Here is a 25503-nt window from a genome sequence, read left to right as displayed (position 1 = left end):
ATTATGAAGGGCTAGCAATAGTGAAGCAGATGGTAAGAAACAGCATCATTTCTCATGAGAGTGTGATAATGGAAATAGCAGTTTTCTTTTGGGACTATCACCCCTTTATGCTTTGTAGCCAACACAGTTCTCTTTTTCTTTTTTTTCCTAAATCTCTCCCTAATTAGCATGGCAAAATATTAGGGATATTTGAAATGGTCTGTGTAATTTAAAAAAAAAAAAAAAAAAAAAAAAAAAAAAAAAAAAAGAGGACCTTTCTTGATTCTTAGTATGGGTTCAAACTTTACCTCATGATCTCAGAAGTTTAGGAGTGGTCATATAAATTGTCTTCTCCTAGATTCAGGGTACAAACTTATTTTTTGGTCATGTATCAAACCCATGCCTTTCATGCCTGCTTTAGGGTGTTGAATCACTCAGTGTTTTTCCTTTCACCTGGCTTTCTTCTTGTGGTGATCTTGAGATCTGATGTACTCCACCTGAAGAGGCGGGGCAACAAGTTACTTCAGGCAAAGCTGGAGATGCAGAACTTGCTTAGTGTCTCTGAATCACTGATGAACGTGTATTGTTCTGTTTGTCTGCAGGTATTTCCTGTGAATAGAACTTTCTGTCTTGAAATCAGAAATGGGCCTTACCTCCACAGATGTCTGTAAAAGATGTAACAGGCAAATATTTATATGTCTAATATGTCTCTTTTCCTTTCAGGTGAATTGTATAGAACCTCTTTAAGAAAACAAAGGTTCCCTGCGCAAGGCAGTATTGAAATACATGAGGACAATGAGGTGAGATTGTTTCCTAAAGCAAGCTATGCTGATTTTCAAGGAGTAGACGTGTGGAAATACTCTGATGTTGTGTTATGTAACTGTAAACTCATCTGATGCCTTTGTGTGTTTTTCCCTTGTTTAGTAGGTGCACATGTACTCACTGAAAATCATCACAAGATTTTTAGACATTACATACTTACATAGAAATAGGACTCAGTTTTCTGAAGAGAAATTGTTATGTCTGCTTAGCACCTGACTGGAAATGCAGGTTTTGTGAAGTAGATTCAGCAGCAGTCATGAATTTGATAATAACAAAATTGCCTTTATTTAGAAGCAGGAAAGAATCTCAACACGTGGTCCTTCCAGAAAACTGATTAAGGTCCTCTGTCCACACATAGGACAGGTAATGGAAATGCCTACTTTACCGTTTTTGAAGAACTCAGTCCTACAGCCCCCTTAAAATCATGACAGTCATTGATTGACTGCAGTCAATTAGTCTTTGAGCACCTTGTCTAAGTCATGGCTGAGCTACTCCTGAAAGACAAATTAATTTTATTCTCTTTGAGTCTTCCTGTGAAAGATACCAGTTAAAGTCAGCTGAGAGACTTCTCATACCAGTGACTTCAGAAATATTGACCCACTTGATTTTTTTCCTTTTTGAAGCTTTCAGTTCCACCAACTCCTCAGCAGTGGTGCTTACTTACAAGCAGACCTTGTCCATGGAAGGAATTGTATTTAGTTTTTAAAGGGAATTAAATTTTTCTGAAAACTGGAATGAAACCTTACAGAGAAGGAAATTGTAAATTGGTGCATGGAAAAGGGGAATCTGAAAAATGCTTGCATGATTCTCCTGTATTTAAGCAGATACAAGTCAGGTCAGCAAAATGCCTTCAGAATGAATACTTCTACTGGATACTAAAATTCATGGGTTGAATAGACATAGTGGAATAACCTACAGTTCTCTCATTTTTGGCCATTTCTCTGTCACCATAATACAAGTGCTAAAGTTACCCATTTCCTTTCATTCCAGAACTTATGAATAAACTGTCCAGAACATTGCCTGATTCTGAGTAAATCACCCAATCTAGCATTTAATGATCCTTAGTCAAAAAACATTACTGTTATTTTTACAGTGTGTCCATATTTGGTCAGGAACTAGAAGTCTTCAAGAATCCTGTCATCCAAAGTGAAGAAGAAAATAGCAGTCAAGATTTAACAACAGAAAATCTAACCTTTTAATGTGTTACTGAGTTCTTGGAGTACACATGAGTATCAAAGGGTAAAGAGGGAAAAAAAGGTGAAATTGTGGGACATTCAAAATGCTTTTCTGGTTTCAAGCAGGAAACATCTTGGTTATTCTACGAAACATGCTGATTATTGTCTGTGTATGCGCCTATTCACATATTCATAAGTTTGTTTGTTAGTTTTATGGATATCAGCAATGATGCATTTTTTTACTTTTTCAGTAAATGTCTTTCATTTTTATAAGAAGCTACCAGTCTCAAAAGCCTGAGATAACTGCATCATCTGCTTTTGCTGAATGCTTTCATTGGCAGAGGAATTTGTCTCTTTTGGAGTTGTGATGCTTTGAATGAGAACCTTGTCAGTAAATTAGGCAATTACTAGGATACCTAGACAGATAATTGCTTATGCTGCCTGTAGAGTTTGGAATTTTTCTCCAGTCTCAGAGTATTTAAAGTAACTTCTGATATACACACAGCTGTCTTAATCTTTGTTGATCTGAAATCTAATCTATGCTGCCCAGAGTTTGTGTCAGAGCATAGTGGGCTCTACATGATTCAGACATACTTGAATTAAATGGAACAAGGGACATGCACACACATGCCCCCACCCACTCCAGTGAAAGCAAATATCAAACTAACAAAGTCCGTAAAAATGTCTCCTCCTTTCCTTTTTCATGTTTTTCTCACAGGAAGGAGTTCAGCACCAGAACTGCAAAACTCATGTGTTAATTTTGATCCTACATGGGGGGAACATATTAGACACTGGAAGTGGGGACCACAGCAGCAAGCTGGCAGACATCAACACCTTCAGTTCTGTGTTTGAGAAAGTGACCCGAGCCCATTTCCCTTCCTCTTTGGGCCACGTCTTAATAAGACTTGTTCCCTGCCCAGCAATTTGTTCAGCAGCTTTCTCTCTTGTTTCCAGGTAAGTTCCGGATGTTTGGTTATGCATTGTGGTTTTGAATGGTTTTCTGTGACCTATATATTTCATAATGGAATTTTGTGATTCATTCTTAATCTTCTGCTGACTGGAACACATGCAGCGATCTTTCATCCTTTTCTAAGTGGATTCATTTGTTTTAAAATAAATTTTTGTTGGATGTATCCACTTCAGAAGTGGCTCTTCCTCAGCTGTTTTTTCAGTCTTGAAATTCACTCATTGAATGAGAGAATATTTTCAAGTAACCATGACATAAGTATTTTAAATGGCACAATAGAGAAAGATGAAAGAAACATACTCCTGCATCAGTTGTTCTACAAGTGCAAGCCAGGATTAACTGCTGAACTCTGGTGAGGGAAGGAGAGAATGAGACTTTCTTGGTTTCTGTTTTTCTAAGCAAAGAGACACTTCTCTTGGCTTCGTCTGGGGCTTCCTTAAGTGATACTTGTTTTTAGAGTATTTTTATTTCAGTATAGTGCCCAGGGTTACATTTGAAGCTCATGATTTCAGATTGTGTGCAGCTTTGTTTTATCTTTTTTAAAAGACTGGACACTGGGAAAAATGTCTTAATATGCTTTTGAGCAAAACACCTGTCCCACTTGTGTTCTTGGAAATGATTCCATTGTAATGGTTGGATTCTGCTCTCTGGTGTAGTGAGTTAGTGTATGGAGGGAAACAAAAGCTGAAATGTAATCATGTCATTGCCATTTAAAATTATGTCAAGTTTTATGTAGAACAATTGCACCAAGTGTGTTTAACTACAGAAATGCCTTCTAATGTGATCTCATTCACCTGAAGCAGTAATGCTTTGGTTTTTTTAAGGAGTTGAATTCTCTGAGAAAATGATCCTTCCTGTGTTTGCTCATTGTGAACTGCAGTAGCCCAACCCTTTTCTGTTAGTAATTGCTCATTCTCTAATGCTGTGTGCTGCCTCTCACAGTTTTCCTGATGATAACATGTCCTTTTCTAGCCTAAATCCCTACAGCTATGATGAGAGCTGTCTCAGCAGCAGTGAAGACCACATCCCACTGGCTGCCTTGCCTTTGCTGGCTGTTTCATCTCCTCAGTACCAGGATGCAGTTGCCATGGTGATCAGTAGAGCCAATCAAGTCTATAATGAGTTTCTCAAATCTACTGATGGAGCTGGTTTTAATGGACAGGTAGGACTATTTTCTCTTACATCAAAGTAAAATTTCTTCAGAGCAAGGCTGTTTGGTTTTAAGCCATTATGTTGAGGGGTTTGAGTTATGAGTGTGGGACACTACAAGTATGATGGATGAATGCTAGCATGGGATCATCTACACAAAATGCCTTCTCCGTGTCCAGCACAAGACAGGCACTTTTGGAATCCTGTGCACTATCTCACGTGGATTTACTCAGCTGGTGGAAGATTATATACATTCTCCCACAGGCATTTTGACTCCTAACCTCTTACTGTATGGCAAGTGAGGGACATAGTGAACAAGCATGCCAGCCTGAGACAAGTGATCATCTGTGTTAATGAGTTCTTAGACATAGTTGGTGGGAAAATTGGGATTTAGGATCCCAAGAAATTTAGGATCCTAAGAAATCCAGTACTGAACTATTATTTCTTCTTTGCCTCCATCACTGTAGTAATAAAGCAATAGAAGAGAGAAGACTCAGTTGCTAGCAGTGTTGCAGATTTCCTGTCTAATTCTGGGGAAATAATGTGATTTTTCTGGTATGACCTGCACACCAGCGAAGTCACCTACAAGTTTCTTTCAGCTGACAGAAACTGTCCATTACTGTTCTTGCTTTACCATCTTTAGTCTACAAAACCTCCTGCTTCACACAGGAATATGATATTGATACCCTATGTGAGTTACTGATATTATTTTGTTATGGGGCCATCTACAATGGCCAGAAACATGCACTTCCTTTAAGTACAGTGACCTCCACACTTCAGAAAAAGAAAGAAAAAACATTTAGTATAGAGTACAGTGTAAACTTTGAAGGGAAGCTTGTGTCTTATTACACAAATTCTTTCCCATGGTACTAATAAGATTATGCTGTGATACATCAGTATTTTTAGACTATAATTTGGTTGGAAGCCATTTTTACTGTGCATAGTAAACTGTTCTTGGTTAAAGCATAAGACCAGCCCAGCTGCAGTGACAGAATATTATGAAAGGTGAAATTACGTAAAGAAGAATGATATCAGTTACAAAAATAATATGAAAACTTTCTCATAGAACTTTAGTGTTACAATTTTTTTCCTTGACAAAGCTACAAAAAAGTCTCTCTCTTGTGGTTTACAAATAGTATATGTTACTTACTGTGGAAGACTCTGCTTGACCTTTATATGTTCCACAGAATTTTCACCATCAACTGCCAACACAGTTAAAATACACATGACTTCTCTGTGTTCTCTAAAGTGCTTTGCTTTCTTCCTTAGATAGAAATTTCAGCTCTGACTCTGAATAAGCCCTGTACTGATTGAATATCATCTATCTTGACATGCACCCTCTGCGGATCTTTCCTTTCATATTTTTGTCCCTTCTGTCAATTTGCATTCCAAGTTCATTAGATCAGAGATTGCCTTTTTTTATTTTATATAGTATGTGAAACAAATTAACTCCCACTCATCCAAATAGTCGCTGGCACAGATATTCTTTGCATAGGACATATTTCTGATGATAAAGTAGAAAAAAGTAGCTGCAATATAAACCAAAGTGTAAAAACCAGTAACAAGGGGATTAAGTAAGACAGAAAGTACAGAAAGTACTGTGATGCTTTTTGTCTCTTTTGAAAACATTTGCTACATCTTAAAAAAAAAAAAAATCTGTTTTTTAGGTGTGTCTTATAGGTGACTGCATTGGAGGAATTTTGGGCTTTGATGCCATCTGCTATAATTCTAATACAGCTTACGAGAGTCGGAACAGTAGCAGGAGAGGAAGCATCAGCAGCATCCAGGTGAAGAGAAAAAAAAGTACACACAGCTGAAACCCTATAGATGCATTCCATGGAGGAAATCAGCTTCATATAAACCTGAGGAAATTTAAGGATTTGGTAAATTACCATGATAGAATGGGATTCTACCCATGTATCAAAAATTTGCTGGTAAAAATTGAATTGTCAGCTTCAGTTTTATGATACACAGAAATCAGTAGTGAAGGCTTTATCTGTTAGCCTTTTAAAGTAGGGTTTCTTTTCCCTCTCCCTCTCCCTCTCCCTCTCCCTCTCCCTCTCCCTCTCCCTCTCCCCTCTCCCGCTCCCTCTCCCTCTCCCTCTCCCCTCTCCCTCTCCCTCTCCCTCTCCCTCTCCCTCTCCCTCTCCCTCTCCCTCTCCCTCTCCCCTCTCCCTCTCCCTCTCCCTCTCCCTCTGCCTCTGCCTCTGCCTCTGCCCTCTGCCTCTCCCTCTCCCTCTCCCTCTGCCTCTGCCTTCCTTCTCTCTTTCATCTGGAATTCCTTACACTACTGCCTGGGGGGCTAGCATTAGGACATATTATGAATAATAGAAGTGCTGCATTTGCGCAGAAGAGAGGATTCATTCTACCTGTGATCTAGGAAAGATATTATGGTAGTAAAAGTACAGGTTTTTAAAGTAATGCTAACATGTAAATTTCATTATTGTGTGCAACACACTTGAGAAAGAAATTAAAGTTCAACTGATCTTCTGTATTTCAGACTCAAGTAGGTGTGATGAATTAGAGTTGACACTGTGTGAGGTGCCTATGCTCTGTTCTTTGACTTTGTGACCCTGGCAAAATTGTTTCATCTCTCTAGTTACCTCCCCTCAAAAATGGGCTCAGTGGTACCAACCTTCTTGTTCAATTGAGAGCTGTGTGTGGTGGGAGTACTCTCACGCAGAAACATCCTCTAAATTTTTCCAGGAAGGACAATTACCATTAATAACATGGATTTTGGAAATAAGACTATTCACTTGCCACAGAAGTCAGGAGATCCTCTTGGCTGTTGGAGAAAGGTAGAGCTGTGTTGGAAGGTTCATATCAAAGCTCATATGCCCTATGAACTTGTTCTTTCTGTAGCTTCAGAGAAACAGATTCAGTTTGCTTGTTTTCCATGGTCTGTCTGCATCTCTTTTAATCTGTCATGCCCCAGACCTGATCTGTAAGCCTTGCCCTCTCTTTTCCTCTATCTTGTCTAGTTGTAGTTTTACACTTCCTGCAAGTTGCTTAAAAGTACCAGCCATGACAGTATAATTGTATTCAGGGCACTTGATATTAGGGCTTGTGAAGAGTGTTCCAATGACACTTCAGGAGAAGAGGGTGGTGGTAGAGGAAATGTAAATGTAAATGAGTTTTGGGAGAAGATGTATGCAAGAAGGAAAAGGAAAAACTAAGAATCCTGCCCTCTTGTACAATGCCGAGCCAACTGTCCGGTGACCTCCTCTAGAGTCATCTCACAGACATCTAATCCCATGTCCTTCTAAAACTGTTTTTTCTTTCCTTATTGAATTTGCCTGTGCCTGCCCCTCCACTTCCTCTCATGAGGATGCTATAGACTGCTATGAGGTATCCCCTCAGTCCCCTTTTCTCTAGCCTGAACAAGCCATGAAACCTCAACTGTTGCTCATATGAGGGGGAGTCATATGAGCAACAGTTCACCATCTTTATAGCCCTCTTTCAGACACCTTCTAATAGCTTTTTTATCTTTCTTGTATTGTGGTGCCCAAAACTGCACACAGGACTCAAAGTGAGGCCACACCAGAGCATAGTAGGACAGTCACCTGGACTGGCTAGGAATGCTGTGCCTTATGCACCTCAAGATGCAGTTGGTCCTCCTGGATGCCAGGGCAAACTGTTGAGTTGTATAACTTGGTATTGACCACAACTCCAAGGTGCCTTTCTGTGTGGCTGCTCTCCAGCCTCTCGTTCCGCAGGCTTTATGCACTCTTACAAAAAATCAGATCTTGCATGCCTAATGCACACAGATCTCCTGCATGAATGAGATGCGAGGTTCAGTCCAATGGCATTTATTTTGAAAAACAGCATCTGCAGCATCAGGGAGGATGCTGGTGCAAGCTGCATAAGTGCTGGAGGAAATGAAAAATAATTTAATAATTAACAATAAGTAAATAATCTTAAGGATATGGTCCACTGGTCTCCTCTTGCATCCTGCAGAAGCTAACATTTTCAGAAAATCAGATCCCATATCCATGGAACATGATGAGCAAGATCATTAATGTTGTAATATGAATTTTGTGCACTCAGGTAAGACCTCTTCTGATTACCTTATGATATTTATAGTTCTCTAAGAATGATGAATTCATGAGGGTTAAAGCTTTTGTTTTACTACTTCTTTCTGTCCCTCGCGACTGCTCTACCCTCAAATTCCTGATTCTTCTTCTGGCTTTAAGCTATTATCTTGAAGGGAAATTTAGTCTTCATCTCTGTCCTTCTACTGCAAAGAGAAATTTTTAATCCCTTCCATCCTTTGTTGGATTAAGTGAGATCATATGTATAAATGCAGGCATTTCATATAAGCTCTTTTGTATTTTGTTATCTGTCTAAATCTTCCCTTTGCTCTGTTAATTTTCTGAAGGATAATCCACTCTTAGCAGAGGACTCCAGTCTGGGTGACAGCAAACACCTGAGCAAAAGCAATATTGATCTCTCGGGAATCATGGAGGATGAGAAGCAGAGGCCACCGCTGCCCCGGAAACAGAGTGACTCATCCACTTATGAGTGTGATACCATAACCCAGCATCACGCCTTCCTGTCCAGGTAACCAGTGCCCGATGACTGAGTAAAAGGAATGGGCTTGCCATTGGGAGGAACCTGTTAGCAGCAGAGCACAGAGGCATTGTTGTTTTTTGTGGTATGTTTCTGAAGGTTTGCTTAAAGTTCTTGTCTCTCCCTCAAAGAAAACTATGGATTTAGTGGGTCTGGTATGAACATATTCACATCTTGATCTTTTTTCAGTTGTGAGGGTTTTGAACATGCAAAAATGAATGCACATAGTTCTATTTCTTCAGTACAGCCCACTCAAAACAAGATGGATGAATACTTGATAATTGTAAATTTCTGTTACCTGTTTCTTTCTAATGATCCCTCTGACTTCACTTTCAGGACTTTTATTATTCTCTAGTGAGATAATTGCTTTAGGTTCTCACGTTGGTCTATAAGCTATTCAGATCAGCTTTAAAACAAGAGGGAAAAAAAGCCCTGCATAAAGATTTGGCTTAAATGAGGAGGGAATTGGGGGAGAAGTTAACTTAGTTTTCCTTTATCCTAAAAAACCTTTGAAATACATGGGATGGGAACATAAGCGTTCCTTTTGTCTCATTGTTCCTGCTGGTTCTAAGTTGGTTTTTTACTTACCTGAACTATTCAGGATTTTGTTTCCTCTATCTATCTTCCTATTTCCTTTATTTCATTGTGAGTGATGCAAAGGAGCAAGACTTGCTGTGTGTTGAAGTTTCAGTTCTGCTGAGTTGAGTATAGTGCAGACTTAACTACTGTGCTTTACTTCTAGTCTGGCATTTTTCTTAGTAGCAGATAAAGGTAATCCTATAGTCTTGCTTTGATGGAATGTCCTTTACTTTGTTTTCTTTGACTATTCTGCAATTATTTTGAAACCATTGCATTTTCTGGATCTCAGTGTGTTGTAGATTGTTTTTCCTCTGAGACAGAATGGTTGTTTTTTTCTTGTCTGCAACTGAAAACATGAAGATTTGTTTGGTCAGTCACTTTTAGGTTTTTTATAGGAGAAATACTGTGTTATATTTAAAACAGTAAACTTGAATATTCATGGTCCTTGCAAAACTTTACCAAGTATTGTGTAGAATAATTGCAGGAAACTCTTGCATGTTGAAGGCAATAAATTTACTGAATAGCTGCACTGAAAATCATGGCTGCTATACTGAAATATCATTTTACAATTTTAAGGCTTGTATCTAAATGCCATTGCTAGAACTTTCTAAGTATCCTGTTTTGGGACTGTTCTTTTTTTTCTGAATGCCCTCTTTATTATTTTTGATTCAATATTTTCTTTGTTCAGCATCCACTCAAGCGTGTTGAAAGATGGTGCAGAACTTCCTCCTGTGGATTCCAGTTTCTCAGAAGTAAATCTGGGCCGATTTGAATTTGAGGTGTCTGATTTCTTCCTTTTTGGATCACCACTTGGTTTGGTGCTGGCCATGAGGAGCACTGTTCTGCCTGGTCTGGATGGTAAGTTCTTCTTGGGGTTAAAATACAGGATCCATAAAGACCTTTGTAAACAAAGAGCCTCACACAAAAAGGAGGTAAATAAAGGAGCTTAGTTAAAGTTAGGGGGTGAGGTAAGTTTCTTCCTTTAAGAGATGGGAATGTTAATGTAGGTAGGTACTGAGGTGATGAGGGTTGCTCCAGGGATGTCACTCCTCTCTTACAAAAGTGTGTCTTAAGTTCTGCTGCTAATTATATACTCCATGTCATACATCATGAAGCTCACACTTCACCAAGGATGAGTCCTTGAAAACAATACCAAAAATAACATCTCTTCTTGTTCACGTCTGGCTTCGTGGGTGGGTTTGGCCCTTGGGTGTGTTGCTTGTGAGCCATTCTTCCTCTCTAGTAACAGAGCCTACTGATCAGACACAGAGAGGATTTTTAAAATTTTATTTCTAAAGCATCTGGATTTTTTAAGTTTTTCAGTTAAAATATTACTTTTCATTATTCAGCACATACTTTGTCTCTGCATGGTATGAGCTTTGGATAGCACAGCATCTTTATAGGAAATGATGCATTCATTTATTATTAGGTGAGGGAGAAAATCTGTTGCAATAATGAGACAGCAATTCGGAGCTCCAAGGGTTTTTTTTTTCCTAGCCAGTCCTTTCCACAGTCTCTGCTCTGCTACCCTCCAGGCACCTTGAAAGGAAAATTTCATGTTAATTACTAGTATTTTAAACTATTTTCTTCAAATTAGCTCTCACTTCCATCCTTCCTCGAATATCCTGCAAAGGAGTATGCTTTGAAAGCAGCTCAACTGATGGGCATTTCAAAGACATTCTGAGGTGAGCAGTGTCTCCTTGAAGCATAATTAGTCATTAGAGGTGCATATGATAAAAGAATCCCATTTTAAAGTGATAATTGTGACACAGTTGAGAGGAAAACAGAAAAATTTAAATCTATCATGCAGACAGTTGGAAATTAGTTGAGAAGAGTCAGGTGCCCTCTTTACTGAAATGAAAGGTAGAAAGCTACCTGAAAATGTGACAAGTAAAATTCAGATGTATTTATTTGTTTTGTTAGAATTAGTTTTTATAATATAAGGGAAGGTTCTGCTGTCCCCTAGGTTTAAGTCCTCAGGATGACACAAGCCCATCAGACTGTTTTGCTGGTATATATTTGAAGTGCCGAGCTATAATGCTCAATAATGTATTTACAAGATTTTTAAATTTTTTTCATTTCTCCTTTACTTCTGTTTCTCTTCTGCTGTTCTTCACATTTCATATGTGCCTGCATTTCAGATTGTGATGTCTCTTTAAACTCTTATGCAGTGAAGTGTTCTTTACTTATGAAATAGGAAGCAATTCAATTTGGCCAGCTGTGTGCTTATCTGGAGTTTACAGAAGACCCTATTAACTGTGTTTCTGCACAGACTCCTTGAAAATTGTAAAGCTGCAAAACTGGCCTCTTTTTCTCTGTCTCATTCTCATCCAAGTATGCCAGGTCCGACCAGCCTGCAGCCAAGTTTACAGCTTCTTTCACTCTGCTGACCCCTCTGCCTGCAGACTTGAACCGTTGTTGGAGAAAAGATTCCATCTCCTTCCTCCATTCAGTGTCCCACGGTACCAGAGATACCCACTAGGGGATGGAAGATCTCACCAGTTAGGTATAGTGCCTGTTTTCATAGCTCTGTTGTTCTTTTAACTGTTCTCTCCTTGTACAGCTCAAGAGAATAGCAATGTGCCAACATGCTAAAAACAAACTCTGGGACTGAGTAGCACAGACATAGTTAGCAAGTGTGGAATCAAAGAAGATTACTAAGAAAAATTTTTCTTAAGCATGAGGTTTGTGATACTAATTGTGTTAGAGAGGAGTTTGAAGGCAATACCACTGTTCTAGTCGAAGTGTCACTTGGAAAATTCTGTGTCCTTGGCTATCATTTTAAACAATTTATTTTCACAATTAGTTGGCCTTTGCCTAGATCTTCATGTGTTGTTTCTTTTGGTCACTTGTGGTTGGTTTGTTGTAGATATCTGCTAGGACAAATCACTGAGCAGTCTTGATTGCACTTCTCCTAGGTGGATTACTAAGCAATAGTTATGTTGGTAATAAAGATTTGAATCCAGGAAAATAAAAGCCAATCAAAAATAGATTGATTTCTGGGGAAGAAAGAGGAAGGGGTGGATGAGCAAGGTGCTAGTAGAAGGAATTGTGCTTTTTTGACTTAATAGAAAATAAGGTAAAATCATAGGCATGAAGTATCTTTGACTTGTCACGTTATGCAAAAAAGGACATTTTGCTCATGTCAGAAAGAGGACCAGAGAAGTATCACAGACTCCCAGGACTATGTAGTTCTTCTCATAAAATTACTTTAAAATGAGTAGGATTCAGTGTGAACTAAAATAGCATCCCAACATCACTACCCAGTTTGGAAGATCCTGGCCAAAAGCACTCCGCTGCCATTGCACATTCATGGCAGTAGGGTGTGTGCTTCCTCCATACAGTCAGGCTGTGTCATGCTATTCTCACTCTGAAGGAGGAAGTTTCATCCGTGGGCATTAAATGAGATATTATTCAGGAAAACACTCATTAGCCCTCCATTTAAAAATAAATGAATAAATAAGGAAATAAGTTATACACAGAAGTACTAGCTTCAAAACCATGCTGTGTGTCCTTTTTTTTAATTGTTATTTTCACTTTTGTAACCTGCAGGTGATGCTCTCCACAATCACAGTGGCCTGTTCCTTGAGACTAGCTCTTTGAACATACCTTTCTCTCAGGAGAGTCCAGGATCTCCAAATGCATCTGATCAACCACAAGGGAAAACAAGAAAGTTGAGCTTGGCCAGCACAAACAGTGAAAACTCGGGGTCAACTGAAAGCTTGCCATCAGCATGCCTCACCAACAGTGAGTGAAGCTTGGTGCCCCGTATATCCTGCTATTGGATATGGCAACAGCCTTTCCCTTCACATTGTTTCTGTGAAAAACTTGATTATGAAAAGAAAATATATCTGCTTGGAATTTGGGGAGAATGAGAATAGCACAAGTTTCTGCCATTTTACATAACACAAGTTATCTTTTTTTTCTGTTTGTAATTAGATAGATAAAGTAATAGTAAAGAAGTCAGTTTTATATTATGGTGTTACTCATAAATAGCTGCAGGAGTTTCACAGTAACAGGGGTTTATGATCATGTTCCAGGCATGAAGCAGTATAGATAGATAAGATTTGTTACTCATAATTAAAAGTGCTATAAATCAGTATATTGTCCTGCTATGGACTATAGTTATATGTGTGAGCATATATGTATGTATGTATGTATCTCTCTCTCAATATTTGCTTCACTGTTCTAAAGGCATTTGCAATTCTTACCCTGTAACATGATCATAAAAGTAATAGTCTTTCACTGTACATTTTCCATGGACCAGAAAGCAGTGGGGATCATGCTGTGGTGATTTCTGCTTCCCAAAACTTGAACCCAGAAGAGCTGTTTAGATGTTAGGCAATCAAGTGATGATGCAGTCAGTAAAAACTGTACTTTTGTGAATGATAGATAGCTTTAGCAGACTTAAAATGTCAAGATTAAGAAAGCAGAAGATTTAATTCCATTTTCTAGATTAAAATGAAGACAGCAGAAGACAGCAAGAAATTTATTGATGTAGAAATGTTATGCTATTTTGTTTCATTTTTTGTAGTTACTGCAAAGTGGTGGGGAACAAAACGAATAGATTATGCCTTGTATTGTCCAGATGTGCTGACAGCCTTTCCAACAGTGGCCCTGCCACATCTCTTTCATGCCAGCTATTGGGAATCAACAGATGTTGTGGCCTTCATCTTAAGACAGGTAACTGATCTTTTTTTTTTTTTTTTTTTTTTTCTCTGCAGCAGATAACCTTGTGATTGTTAATTGCATTTTCCAAAGGTCAGTCTTTAAATCTTTTGTTCAATTAGATGGCTAAGTGTGGATGCTTCACATACAAGTGCATTTAGGAGTTACAGATCTGGATTTATTGGAGAGATAAAGGGGACAAGTGAGCCCACCATTAGCACTGCTGACTTTGTGACGAGTAATATTGTGATTGCAACATGATTTTACTCAAGGGACTTCATGTAAGACATCTTTTACAAGGATTCTAGACCACTCTCTTAGCAAGGGTACTGAGATTGTAATACTTCAGCACAGAAAACCAGCTGTTCAACTTGAAAAATTTGTTTATCTATTTCTCATTTGAAATAGCTATTTGTGATTGCAGGTACAACCCACAGATTGCAGTGAGACAGAGCTTCTGGTTTCAGTTGAAATGTGCCATAACCCACACCCAGATTCTGAATTCTGTGGGTTGTGTTCTGAAATCTGAGTTGGACATGAAAGTTTCTTGGTAAATGTATGATGTTTAGGTTGTAAGAACGTGTATGACATAAGGTTCTGCAAGTTTAGTTGGACTTCAGTGGGTCCTTGTGGGTCCCACAAGGGATAAGAAATATTTTCTCTGAGTAGATGTGTAAAAAATCAATATAGATGAAGTCAGGAGTCTGATGTCTGCCACATAAAGGACATTAAAAAATGCTTCTGTGGTTTTATGCTTCTTTACTGACTTTGCAGACCATAATCAAGACAATGTGACTTGTCACTTGGTACCATCCTAATCTTTTCACTGTTTTCTCTGGAGGAATGTGCAGGCTGTGCTGTGAGTGAAAAAGCTGTTCAATAAGTATTTGAAATTAAGTGTTGGCCAACAGAGTGAAAGCAGTTTCTTTGTCTGTGCAGGTTTTGTGAACATATGGCTTTACCACTCTACTTCCATTGTGCTTTTGGCTCTGCAGTGTCACTCAGCTGGGGCAGCAGTGTAATTTCTCTTTCTTTGCCAAGTACCAGGACTCCTCAGGCCACAAGCCGTTTATTAAAATATTAATATAATTTCAGGTGATGAGGTATGAAAATGTAAATTTCAAGGAAAATGACAACCTGGATCCAGAAACACTAAGTCCATCCAATCCACGAGAAAAATGGCTACGCAAAAGGACACATGTCAAATTGAGGGTAAGTTTAACACTGAATATATATGGCAGCTGTGGAACATGGGTTTGGCAGAAATTTAAATGAAGTTTGATCTCCCCAAGTAAGAGTTAACATAACTGAATATCACTAAAGAGCTGAAAACTGATAACTTAATCCAGAGCCAGGCAGATTAATGGTTAGGGAATATGAGCAATTTCATCTTGGTTTATCACTTCATGTTGGGAGAAAGTATATTTCTTTCTTTAAATAACAGGCTCTAAGTTTTACATTATGCAAAGAGGTTTCTTTTATGCTAGACAAATCCATAAGCCAAGCAAAAATATTTCCTACGTTCTTCAGGTACTAATTCAATTAATAATGACAGTTAAAATGTATGTGCCCTGCGCGTAATGATGTGTATCTGTGGCACCACTTGAAATGAAAAAGAATTGGCTTTCCCTCAAACATTCTCTCTTATTTGGTTGTTTTGAGTACTCTCTCTAGAAAGTCTATTCAGGAACCCACCATAAATGGAAATCAGGCTCCAGCTGAAATGGGAATGCAGTGCACTTCATGTACCTCAGACATACTGCCCAGGACTGTGTTTCTGTGTCACTGTTCATAACAAAATAGAGAGAGCAGCCTTGTGACAAAAATGAACCATACCCTTCTCATCTTCTGCTCTTATTTCAGAATGTGACTGCTAATCACCGAGCTAATGATGTCATTGCAGCAGAAGATGGTCCTCAGGTACTAGTTGGGCGCTTTATGTATGGACCTCTGGACATGGTGGCTTTAACAGGTGAAAAGGTGAAGTCTGAGTAATCAATTTTCTTAGTTTTACTTGAAACAGTTGTTGAATGCACCCATGTACAGTGTCAGAGAAAGCCTTACAGTGAGGGGAAATGTCACTTGCCTCCTACTACTTTGGCAGAAATATGCTATGAAGTGGGCTTTCCTGATGGCTGACCAGTCTCTGAGCTCTCATCTCTCTTTACTGATTATGGGTATCTACTTTGGTTGGTGGTGTGTGTGCTGTGCAGTGGTTTCTGAGCCTGCCATGCAGCTGTACCACCTGCTGGAGACAATTAATTTTCCGCGGAAGAAGGAAAAAGAATTTTATAGTAGTTGACATAGCAATAAAAGAAAACCATGTATCATCCAGGCATTCTAGAAGCTAGGTGGCTGCTGTATCTTACACATGGGCAAGTAAAGATTAGATTTAGAAATTAGTAGTAATGTGACACAATTGAAACAGTCATTCCTAAAGCTGCCTACAGAAGCCAGGCTTACAGCTAATAAAGCCAAGCATCAACTGAACACATTTTTTTCATATTCACTGAGATTGTCGGAGTTTCTGAGCAAATTAAGAGAGCAATGCTGCTGAGCTGATGGCAAAACTGAAGCATGTAGGCTTCACTTGGCTTGTTTCAGGTCTAGCAAAGTATTTAATATAGTTTATGTTAATTTTGATTAAATGAAGAAAACCATATTGATTAAATCTTTTGATAATTTGAACTGTTTTGATTGTAGGCGAGGTAATGATTTGAGAAAGATTTTGTCTCAAGAACCAGATGCAGGAGGTTTCTTTGTAGGTTTAGTGTGTGAAAAGGTAATATAGCTATGCAAGGTAAAATTATCCTTTTCCTAGTTTAAGGCTCCTCCCAAATTTCTGACCTCCATGTTTGACACGTGCAGTGCTAAGACCAGGGCTTTAAATTATGAAGACAATAAACTCTTGTATGTTAGAAAGGATTTGCTTATTAAGAGGACTCTCTTTGAAGTTCTTGCTGAGTAATGAAATTCTTTCAAAGTTCCTTGTAAGCTTTTACTACCAGACATGGTTGGAGATACTGATATTATCTAGGCTTGGCAGGCCTTGCACATAGGGGGTGTTTTGTTGTCTGTCACACTAGATTACTGTTTCATTGGTTTTGCAGGTGGATATCTTCATAATGACTGAGCCATCTTCGGGCAGGTGGGTGTATTTTGACACAGAGATATCCAACAGCAGTGGACGAATATCCTACAATATACCTGAACAGAAGAGACTGAGAGTTGGTGTGTATCCCATCAAAATGGTGGTCAGGTAATAACTCCAAGCTGGAACTAAAGCTGTGATGGGTTGTGGCGATCAGGAAGGAACTTCAAAACTCAGTAAAAACGTCATTTGAATCCCTGCTTGGGAGATTAAATCAATGAGGAGAATTTAGCTGAAATAGAATGTGTTGTTGTTATCCACCAGTTAACAAAGTCCAAAGTCAGCTTACAATCCTATGTAGTGCAACTTGAGAAGGAGAAAATGTTTTACCTCAGTTAAATAAAAAAGGCAATCAATTCAAGAAAATAGTTACTGAAACACAAATAAAATTATATTAAAAAATGAAGATTTAAAGTGCAGGAGTAAATTTCAAAGAGGAACAAAATAAATTGTCCTGTCTTTGTTCATTAGGCTGTGAGCACATATTTGTAGGAATCTTCATCACCAGACATGAACATGGTCTTTAGATTACAGATTTTAGGGAACGTGAGGTGGTGGGATGAGAAGAGCTTTGGATTTCCTCATCATTTATCCATTTTTAACATCCAATTCTCTTGGGGAAAATACATCATAAGGAAATGGTTTTCACATGTCCTTCCGTGACAAGAGTGATGTATGACTGCATTGTTTTTTGTTTGTTGGTTTGTTCTTGTTTGTTTGCTTGATGCCTTTGTTTTTTGTTTTTTACTTTTCTCAACTGGCATTCCCATTGCAAGGGGGGATATTTGCAAGAGGGTGGGTAATGTCCATTAACAAACTGTTAAGATTATGGAGAAAGTTTGAGTAGTAATTAGAATACTTCAAGGTGTTCAGTTTTTTTTTTCTAATTCTTTTGGTTATCTGTATGCATGTGTTTTCTTATTAGGATCAGCTTCCAAATTTCTCTTTGAAAAACTATTTCCTAAAAGTGTAAGTTTTGATTGTTCCACATAAGACTGAAATCAGAAGCCATTTTTGGCAGTGTTTTTTAAAGCTGTAGGTCTAGAAAGATCTAATTTCAAATCTTAACTTGAACATGCAGAAAATACATTCTGACATTTTGCTTTTTAAATTAATTTATTGCTTTGACTCTGCAGAGGGGACCAGAGCAGTGCAGCAAGTTACCTGACTGTACTGCCCCGAGGAATGGAATGTGTTGTGTTCAGCATTGATGGCTCCTTTGCAGCAAGTGTTTCAATTATGGGAAGTGACCCCAAAGTCCGAGCGGGGGCCGTTGATGTTGTCAGGTAAATGAGGTTTGAACACTTCAAATCTCTAACTTTCTGCTTGAACACAGTAGAAAGGAAAAGGATTGTTATATTAAACAGACAGCAATTTTCTAAGGGCCAAGATTCTCTGCAGATACATTTCTGTATTTTCTTGCACAGCACATCTGCTTGAATTTCAGAGAAATGTTAGAATGCTGTGGATTACCTTGAAATTTGTAGTTTAAATTGCCTAATGACAAAAAGTTACTTCTTGGAAATATGATCTTGAAGTGTGTGCAGTGAGTTAATAATGATTCCATGTGTCTTTTGTGTATCACTAATTTCAAATAAGGACATATTTGTACTTAAATAATATCAGGTGCCATGAATGCAACAATGTTTTTTGGAGGAAAAATTAAAAGACCTTTTAATTCATTCTTGCAGGTCTGTTAATGGTGCACTGGATGGGAAAAGTTCATTTTGGAACTTGCACGAGAATGTAGAAGTGTCAGTTTTCAAGGGTTTCCATTCCTTATAGCTGAAATGGCAGGAAACCTCATTAAAGATATCAAAAGTAGCAGTACCTGATGTGTTGCAAGGTTTATTCTAAGTATATTTTTGAATGGTTTTTATATTTTAGATAATATTTTGTATAAGAATGTCTCTTGCTTTCCTCCATCTCCCCTGAGGTGTAGACATTCTTACTTAGTTTCTGGATTGGAGCAGAGACTTAGGCATGCTGCTTTCCACTTTTTGAAGGATATCATATGACTTATAACTGGTCTGAGAAAAGATCCTGACCTGACCTGTGAGCATTGTTGCTCTTTCTGCACTTATATAATTTAACTGCCTCTTCTGACAGGCATTGGCAGGACCTGGGATATCTGATTATCTATATCACCGGCCGTCCAGATATGCAGAAACAGCGTGTAGTTTCGTGGTTGTCCCAACACAATTTCCCACAAGGGATGATCTTCTTCTCAGATGGACTCGTTCATGACCCACTGCGACAAAAGACCATTTTTCTCCGGAATCTCATGCAAGAGGTACTAGAAACCTATTTGTAGCCTTAAAACGACTTTTCAGGGAATGCAATTCAGTAGAGATCTCTCTTCTTTCTGAACAGTAAGTCTTACTGAACATCACAAAGTCTTTTTGCCACTCCTCACTTATTTTCTCACTTTAAAGAGTAAGGAAAGCTGATAAAACATCCAAAGGGACCTCCAATTATGACAAATCAGTAAATGAACTGCTTGTCCTTTCCTGTGCACATAGCTGTAGTTCTTGCTCACATGCAGGCAGATTGATTTAGCTTTCTGTGGTTTACGGATTGGAATTTTTAACAGGGAACTCATATGCTGCTTTACTGTAAATCAAGTGCCAGCCTAGTAGTTGCATGGTGTTCAGTAGTGTGTTCACTTTGGAAGTAATGTTTGTTTCAGTGCCACATCAAAATCTGTGCCGCATATGGTTCCATGAAGGATATTTCTGTGTACAGTGTCTTGGCTCTGTCACCATCCCAGATCTACATAGTTGGACGATCCACAAAGAAATACCAGGCACAGTGCCAAGTAAGTAACTCTTGCTATTCAGTCAGGAAGTCCTAGGGAAGACAAGGCAATCCATGCAAGTGAATGCATGTGCAAACTCACAAATGCACAAAGCAGCAACGGTATTTCAAAGAAAGGCTGTTGGGGTTACAAATGAGGCATTTTCTGGAAGGGTGAATAGTAAAGAGAATCAGGTAGTGGCAGGTTGTATCTACAAGTGCGTGCATTGCATATTTCTGAATGACAAAATGAAACGGGTCACTTGAAAAAAAAAAAATTGAGGGGAGAGGAGTATTCATATTTTGTAGGTGTCTAACTGTGATGCCAGTGATCAAAACTTAATGCCTCATTAGCACTCATTGGTCAAGGCGGCAGTAATTTGTCACCCTCTTCTCTTCTTCCTATTTCAGTTCCTCAGTGAAGGTTATGCAGCCCACTTGGCCTCGCTGGAGTTCAGTCTCCATTCACGACCCAAAAAGAACAACTCTCGGATGATCTTGAGAAAAGGCAGCTTTGGCCTCCACTCGCAGCCTGAGTTTTTGCGCAAGAGAAACCACCTCCGCAGGACTATGTCTGTACAGCAACCTGACCCACCTTCTTTAAACCCCAAGCCAGAGCGTGCTCAGAGCCAGCCTGAATCAGACAAAGATCATGACAGGCATTTTCCTTCCATTGCTTGGGTTCGAGGTGGAGTTCACAAATTTGAATCTATTCCCTAGGAGGATTGGGACTGTAGATCTTGGATGCACCCCATAAAACTTGTAGGCATGCCTAAAAGGTAGTATTTAGGCAGCTCCAAATTAAGAGAGGTGGACAGGAATTTGTACCTTGGAGTCTTCCCTGTTCTGAAATCTGCCTTCTTATACCAACTGGGGCACTTCCAGTCTCTTCCTCTTATCATGTTTATTGGGGAAGTTTAAAACAATCTAAAACTACCACAAGTTTATCATCATAGCAACAGGTTATTTTTGGGAACAAATATAATATGTGCAGTAAGAGGAAAAGATACTGATTTTGCTCAGGATTGTGGTATCAGCTAATTAGCTGCACCCAAACCAGCATCAAGGGTAGGTCCTGTAGGTTACAGAGGAGGTTTACACTTTAAACTTTAAGTAGTCATGTCTGTTTCCACTTCACTTTTCAATAAAAGTGATAAAAGGGAAGCAGCAGAGGGAGCTACAATAACAGGTGGTTAGGACTTCTACAACAAGATGCTTTCTGGGTGCCTTAAACCCACGGTTTTCTTTCAGCCTACAGTGTTGGTCAACAGATTCCAACATGGGCCCTCACTGGACAAATTAATGTGAAAACTTCACTTGTGAACCAAACATAAAAACTTCATATTAAAAATAAATGTCAGCCACAGTTTGAATACAGTGTTGTTGTAACCAAAGTAGTGTGCAACTGTACAAAGATCACATTGTTTTTGGAACTCAATGACTGTGCAAAAATGTGTGTACTACTCCAAAGAAGATGGCTCTGATGATCTCAGTCTGAGAGTCAGATCCTAAGAGGGCAAGCTAAAAGGAACCGTTTACTAAGGGATCTGCAAACTTCGGGGCAATTGCTTTTTAATTATTCAAACTAGAATATTTACACTGGAGGGGAAAAAAAGTAATTAAGTAAATTGATAAATTGTTTACCTTCTCATGCTTCACAGCAACTGCTGCATTAAGACAATCTGTAGCATTCAAAATTATAGCATTTGAGCTTCATAGAGTGGACATGCAAAAATACAGGTGCCACACAGACATTTCTCTACTGATTTAAATTTCTCTCTGATCTCTCAATGGACTTACTAGAAGTAAAATGTGTGATGCTTTCCCTAAGTTGTGATATTTCCAGAGTGTTACAGTTACTTTAACATAGTAGCAGTTTGCAGATTCTTCATGCAGAGAATTTTAATGACTGAACTGACGCATGTTTTAAAACCTGCAATGAAGTTACAAGTGCACATAAAACCCCCTTTTTTTTAGAGTTAAAAACATACTATTGACACTGAGAAACCTTGAAGTCAAAAGAACATTCCTTTTTCAGGTTTGTTGTTTGTTTTTTATTCAGGGAATTGGGGTAGAGAGGGTTTGGTGCCTCTCCATCCCCCTTTCAGGTTCTGCTAGACCAGACAGAGTCTCTCACCAAGTCGGTTAATGATTTTGAAAGTTAATGTGTAAAACAATAAATGCAATGGAAAACTATTAAGACAGTTCAGAAGTAAAGTAAGTCTGTACTTTCTGTTAACCATGAAGTTTCAGTAGACTTTTGGAATGGTGTAAGAGTGTAGCTTTTGCCATAAGAGGCAGCAAAATAGGTTATAAGTGGAGATGTTTGATTTATATTTTCAGATATTACTTGGCAGGATTGTCAGTTACCTATTTCAAACTTCCTGAAATATCTCTGGCACATTAGAAGTTGGTTGTTTTGTTTTGTTTTGTTTTGTTTTCTAATGCTTCCTTTAAGGCAAAGGGTAATCTCTGCTGAAGATTAAGGAAAGATGTAAAATGTTTGGTAGCAAACACTCTGTGAGAGCAGGTAAATATGTTACAAGGGGCTAGGGTTTTGTGATCTGTTGCTGCAAAAGCTAAATGAAAGATAGCTTGCAAACTACATCGAAACACTCTTAACAAATTACAAATGCTTTCCCAGTAGTGTCATAGTTCTTGAGCCCATGAAGTTGGAGGAATTATTCCATGTTCTGTCTCAGCCCACTGCACATACTAACTCTAGTCACATAGTCCATTTCTTCTCTGCTTTGCACCATGATGAGGTTGCACAGGTGCACCAGCCTCCATCTCCTTCTAGTGAATTTACTGTTAGCCTGCTCCTCCTTGTTAGTTTCAAATAGGCATGGGAATACAAGGCTTGTGAGAGGAACTTACTAGGAAAATGTTAAGTTTGATGAGGGGTCTAGAATATTGACTGATTGAAAAGTTTTTTTTAATCATTGGATGTTGTTTAGCATGTCTCCTGACTGTAATTGCTATTCCTGTTTAAAGCTACTGTTGTTTTAGCCATCTACCTCTATCACCCAAGAGACTTGAAAACCTATTTTTTTTGTTCAGTTGCTGTAGTAGAAAGGTCTACTTCCTTTCAAAAGAGGGATCTGTGTGTAATTCCGTGACTGTATTGAAGGAAATAGTGTCTAAGTACAAAGTTAGAAAAATCTCCTAGGTTATAAAGGGGTGTCTTTTACTCTTGGAGACATAATGTCATTTTACAGGGTTCCATGTCATCAAGACTCCGATTTTGTGTATTTCTGTTAATAGCTGGCTCACCTTCACAGTAGTCACTGTGCTGGCTTCCCTTAAGAGTATTAGGAGCTAATAGCAGTAAAACAAGTGTGTGTGTGTGCATGTGTGTATATGATTTAGTGTGGTAACAATTTCAACGTTTCTACACATGGTATTAAAATCATGAAAATACTCTCCCTAAATTTTTCATACAATGTATGAGAGCTTATATATCCTTTGCTTAATTCCAGCACTGCTGATTGCTCATGGCTAGAATGGTTTATCTTGTGATCCCACACTCCAGCTGTGCACTTTGGCAAAATAGTGACACAGGCTTCTTAGTTACACACTTTGTCCACATGAAACTGCATTCAGTCATTCTCAGGCATTCAGCTTGCAATTGGATTTCAGTTTTACTTGTGTATTCATGGAAGATCAGTCCCCTAGGAAGCCATTCACTGAGGGTAAGTTTGATCCTACAGTCATCTTATTCTTGATTGCAAGTCATCATTGCTGCAGTTTCTGTGCAGTCAGCACGCACTTAAACTACACAGACTATGGAAGTGTTTTAGCATACACAGAAGGGACAGTGAAGTCAGGTGGGTGTGCCCACTAAACATACATTAGACTCGTCAGTTGTTTCAGCACCGTCTTTTGTTTAGTGCCTCCAGTGTGTAACAGAAAAGCACATTCTTTTAACGGGCTGAATGGAGGAAGCATAAATGAAATTGTAAAACACAAAATCATTAGTCCAGTGGGTGCTAAGGGTACAGTACAAGTATGCCACAGTTGGCAGCATGTACTTCTTTGTCCTGTTGATATGGATCCATTTTAAATTACTGTAAAAAATGGCTGTGATAAATAGCAGTGGTAGAGTTATTTGAGATATTGTGAAAACACACCTTCACAACTGTGGTGTTTTGGTTTTGTCTGTGTGAACCTGTGTATAGCTCCTGGAAGACACTAGTTTTGGTTCTGCTTTCACAGCAAATTTGTAACCAATACACATTAAAAAAAAAAAAAAAAAGAACAAAACCAAATCAAACACAGCAACAGTGGCTGTCTGTTCAATTTTGTTGTCTAGCTAGGTAGGTTTGGAACAAGATATCATTGTATAGATTGCAGAATTGAATAGTGATGTTAATCCAAATCTGCTTATTTTAAATAACATTTCTGTTTGCGTACACTAGTGTTCTTGGTATAGATTTTTGCTTGACCAAAGTATTCCTGTTTAGTTTTGTGGCATGGTTTGTATCTATTCAGCATAAAATTTTGTTAGGTGTAAAAATGACAAAATACTGGTAATTCTTATTCATTGGGGTTCATGAGAGCTGTCATTTTTATTTGTTTACATTAAACTAGTCTTAATTTATACAGATTACTTTTTCCTCTAGTACCTAGGGAAGTCACTTCCAAACAGCTAAAACTTTCACTGGTTATGTAGAACTATCAGTGAACTAGAGAGAAAAAAATTACACACCCTAGTTTATACAGGACAAAGACATTTTTTCAGAAGCCCCAGTATTCTGGAAAATAGCCTTTGTTTGCCATTACTAGTGAACAAATTGTCCTGTTTATACATTGCAGTCTTTCTTTAGCCAGGACACTACTAATGAGTGTATTTAACAAATTCTCAATACTTAGATCTATAGTATCATCATGGAATCTATAGTATAATTTATGGAATAAATTTAGAAATTTTATAGAAAGTTTTCCCTTTCTATATCATTTCTGTTTTAAACTTGCTAAAAGCTTTTTTCATAAGCATTTAAAACAATACCTAAAACCAGTAGGTATTTTATGTTTTAAAATTTGTTAGGTCCAACAGTTCTTACTGAACAAGAAGGATTTTCCTCAGGTTTTTGTTTTTTTTTTTTCCCTATTGCCATCTAGGCTGCAGAAAGGTGAGTGCATCATCATAGGACTAGCTGATTGGAGCATGGGTATCTTTTTGGTAAACTCATTGGCTTGATAATGAAGAGATGAGGATTATGCACCACAATGTCATGATTTTTCTGATTAGAGTTTGACATGTGGCATCTGAACTCAAGATTTCTGCATTGTTCACGTCAGGCATGCAGCGGGGAAAGTGGCACTTTCATCCTCATGTGGAGTTGGTACAGGACAGAATTCCTATACACACAAAACCTTCCAGCTTACCTTTTCAGCATCTCTAAGAGCAGTGATTCCTTATGGCCTGTGTTCAAAGCTTAAGCAGAAATTGTGGGTTTGTGAAGGTAATTAAGACTTCCATTATGTTTAGTCACTCAAGGCAGCAATGTGTTCCTATAGATGAGCCTAAATTCAGAACCCCCATAAAAAATGGAAGTAATAACACATTTTTCTGGATGAAAATACCTGTTTTTCAGAACTAAGGCCTGGAACAGCTAGAGTCCTGTGCATGGACACTGGAATTGAAG

The 25503-nt window shown here is 38.4% G+C and overlaps 1 protein-coding gene across 2 annotated transcripts in view; it reads left to right on the top strand.

Annotated features, from left to right (window-relative positions):
• The window catches only part of PITPNM3 (PITPNM family member 3), a 37118-nt gene extending 13096 nt beyond the window's left edge, over window positions 1-24022 (top strand). Inside the window, exons 4-19 of one of the 2 annotated variants that reach the window (XM_030231437.2) lie at window positions 703-779; window positions 2695-2930; window positions 3916-4105; window positions 5760-5879; window positions 8471-8652; window positions 9929-10098; window positions 11576-11746; window positions 12793-12987; window positions 13775-13923; window positions 15004-15120; window positions 15772-15888; window positions 17019-17167; window positions 18196-18345; window positions 19169-19352; window positions 19749-19877; window positions 20267-24022. In XM_030231437.2, the coding sequence (XP_030087297.2) occupies window positions 703-779; window positions 2695-2930; window positions 3916-4105; window positions 5760-5879; window positions 8471-8652; window positions 9929-10098; window positions 11576-11746; window positions 12793-12987; window positions 13775-13923; window positions 15004-15120; window positions 15772-15888; window positions 17019-17167; window positions 18196-18345; window positions 19169-19352; window positions 19749-19877; window positions 20267-20575 (2645 nt within the window). In that variant the 3' untranslated portion in view covers window positions 20576-24022. The remainder of the gene's footprint in view (window positions 1-702; window positions 780-2694; window positions 2931-3915; window positions 4106-5759; window positions 5880-8470; window positions 8653-9928; window positions 10099-11575; window positions 11747-12792; window positions 12988-13774; window positions 13924-15003; window positions 15121-15771; window positions 15889-17018; window positions 17168-18195; window positions 18346-19168; window positions 19353-19748; window positions 19878-20266) is intronic. The other variant, XM_030231438.2, reaches the window with a different exon arrangement.
• Window positions 24023-25503: the final 1481 nt, after the last annotated feature.

This window comes from Serinus canaria, chromosome 19, assembly GCF_022539315.1.
Source record: "Serinus canaria isolate serCan28SL12 chromosome 19, serCan2020, whole genome shotgun sequence".
NCBI lineage: Eukaryota > Metazoa > Chordata > Aves > Passeriformes > Fringillidae > Serinus > Serinus canaria.
Note: the sequence above shows the minus strand (reverse complement) of the source record. Positions and strands in the feature narration are given on the sequence as shown.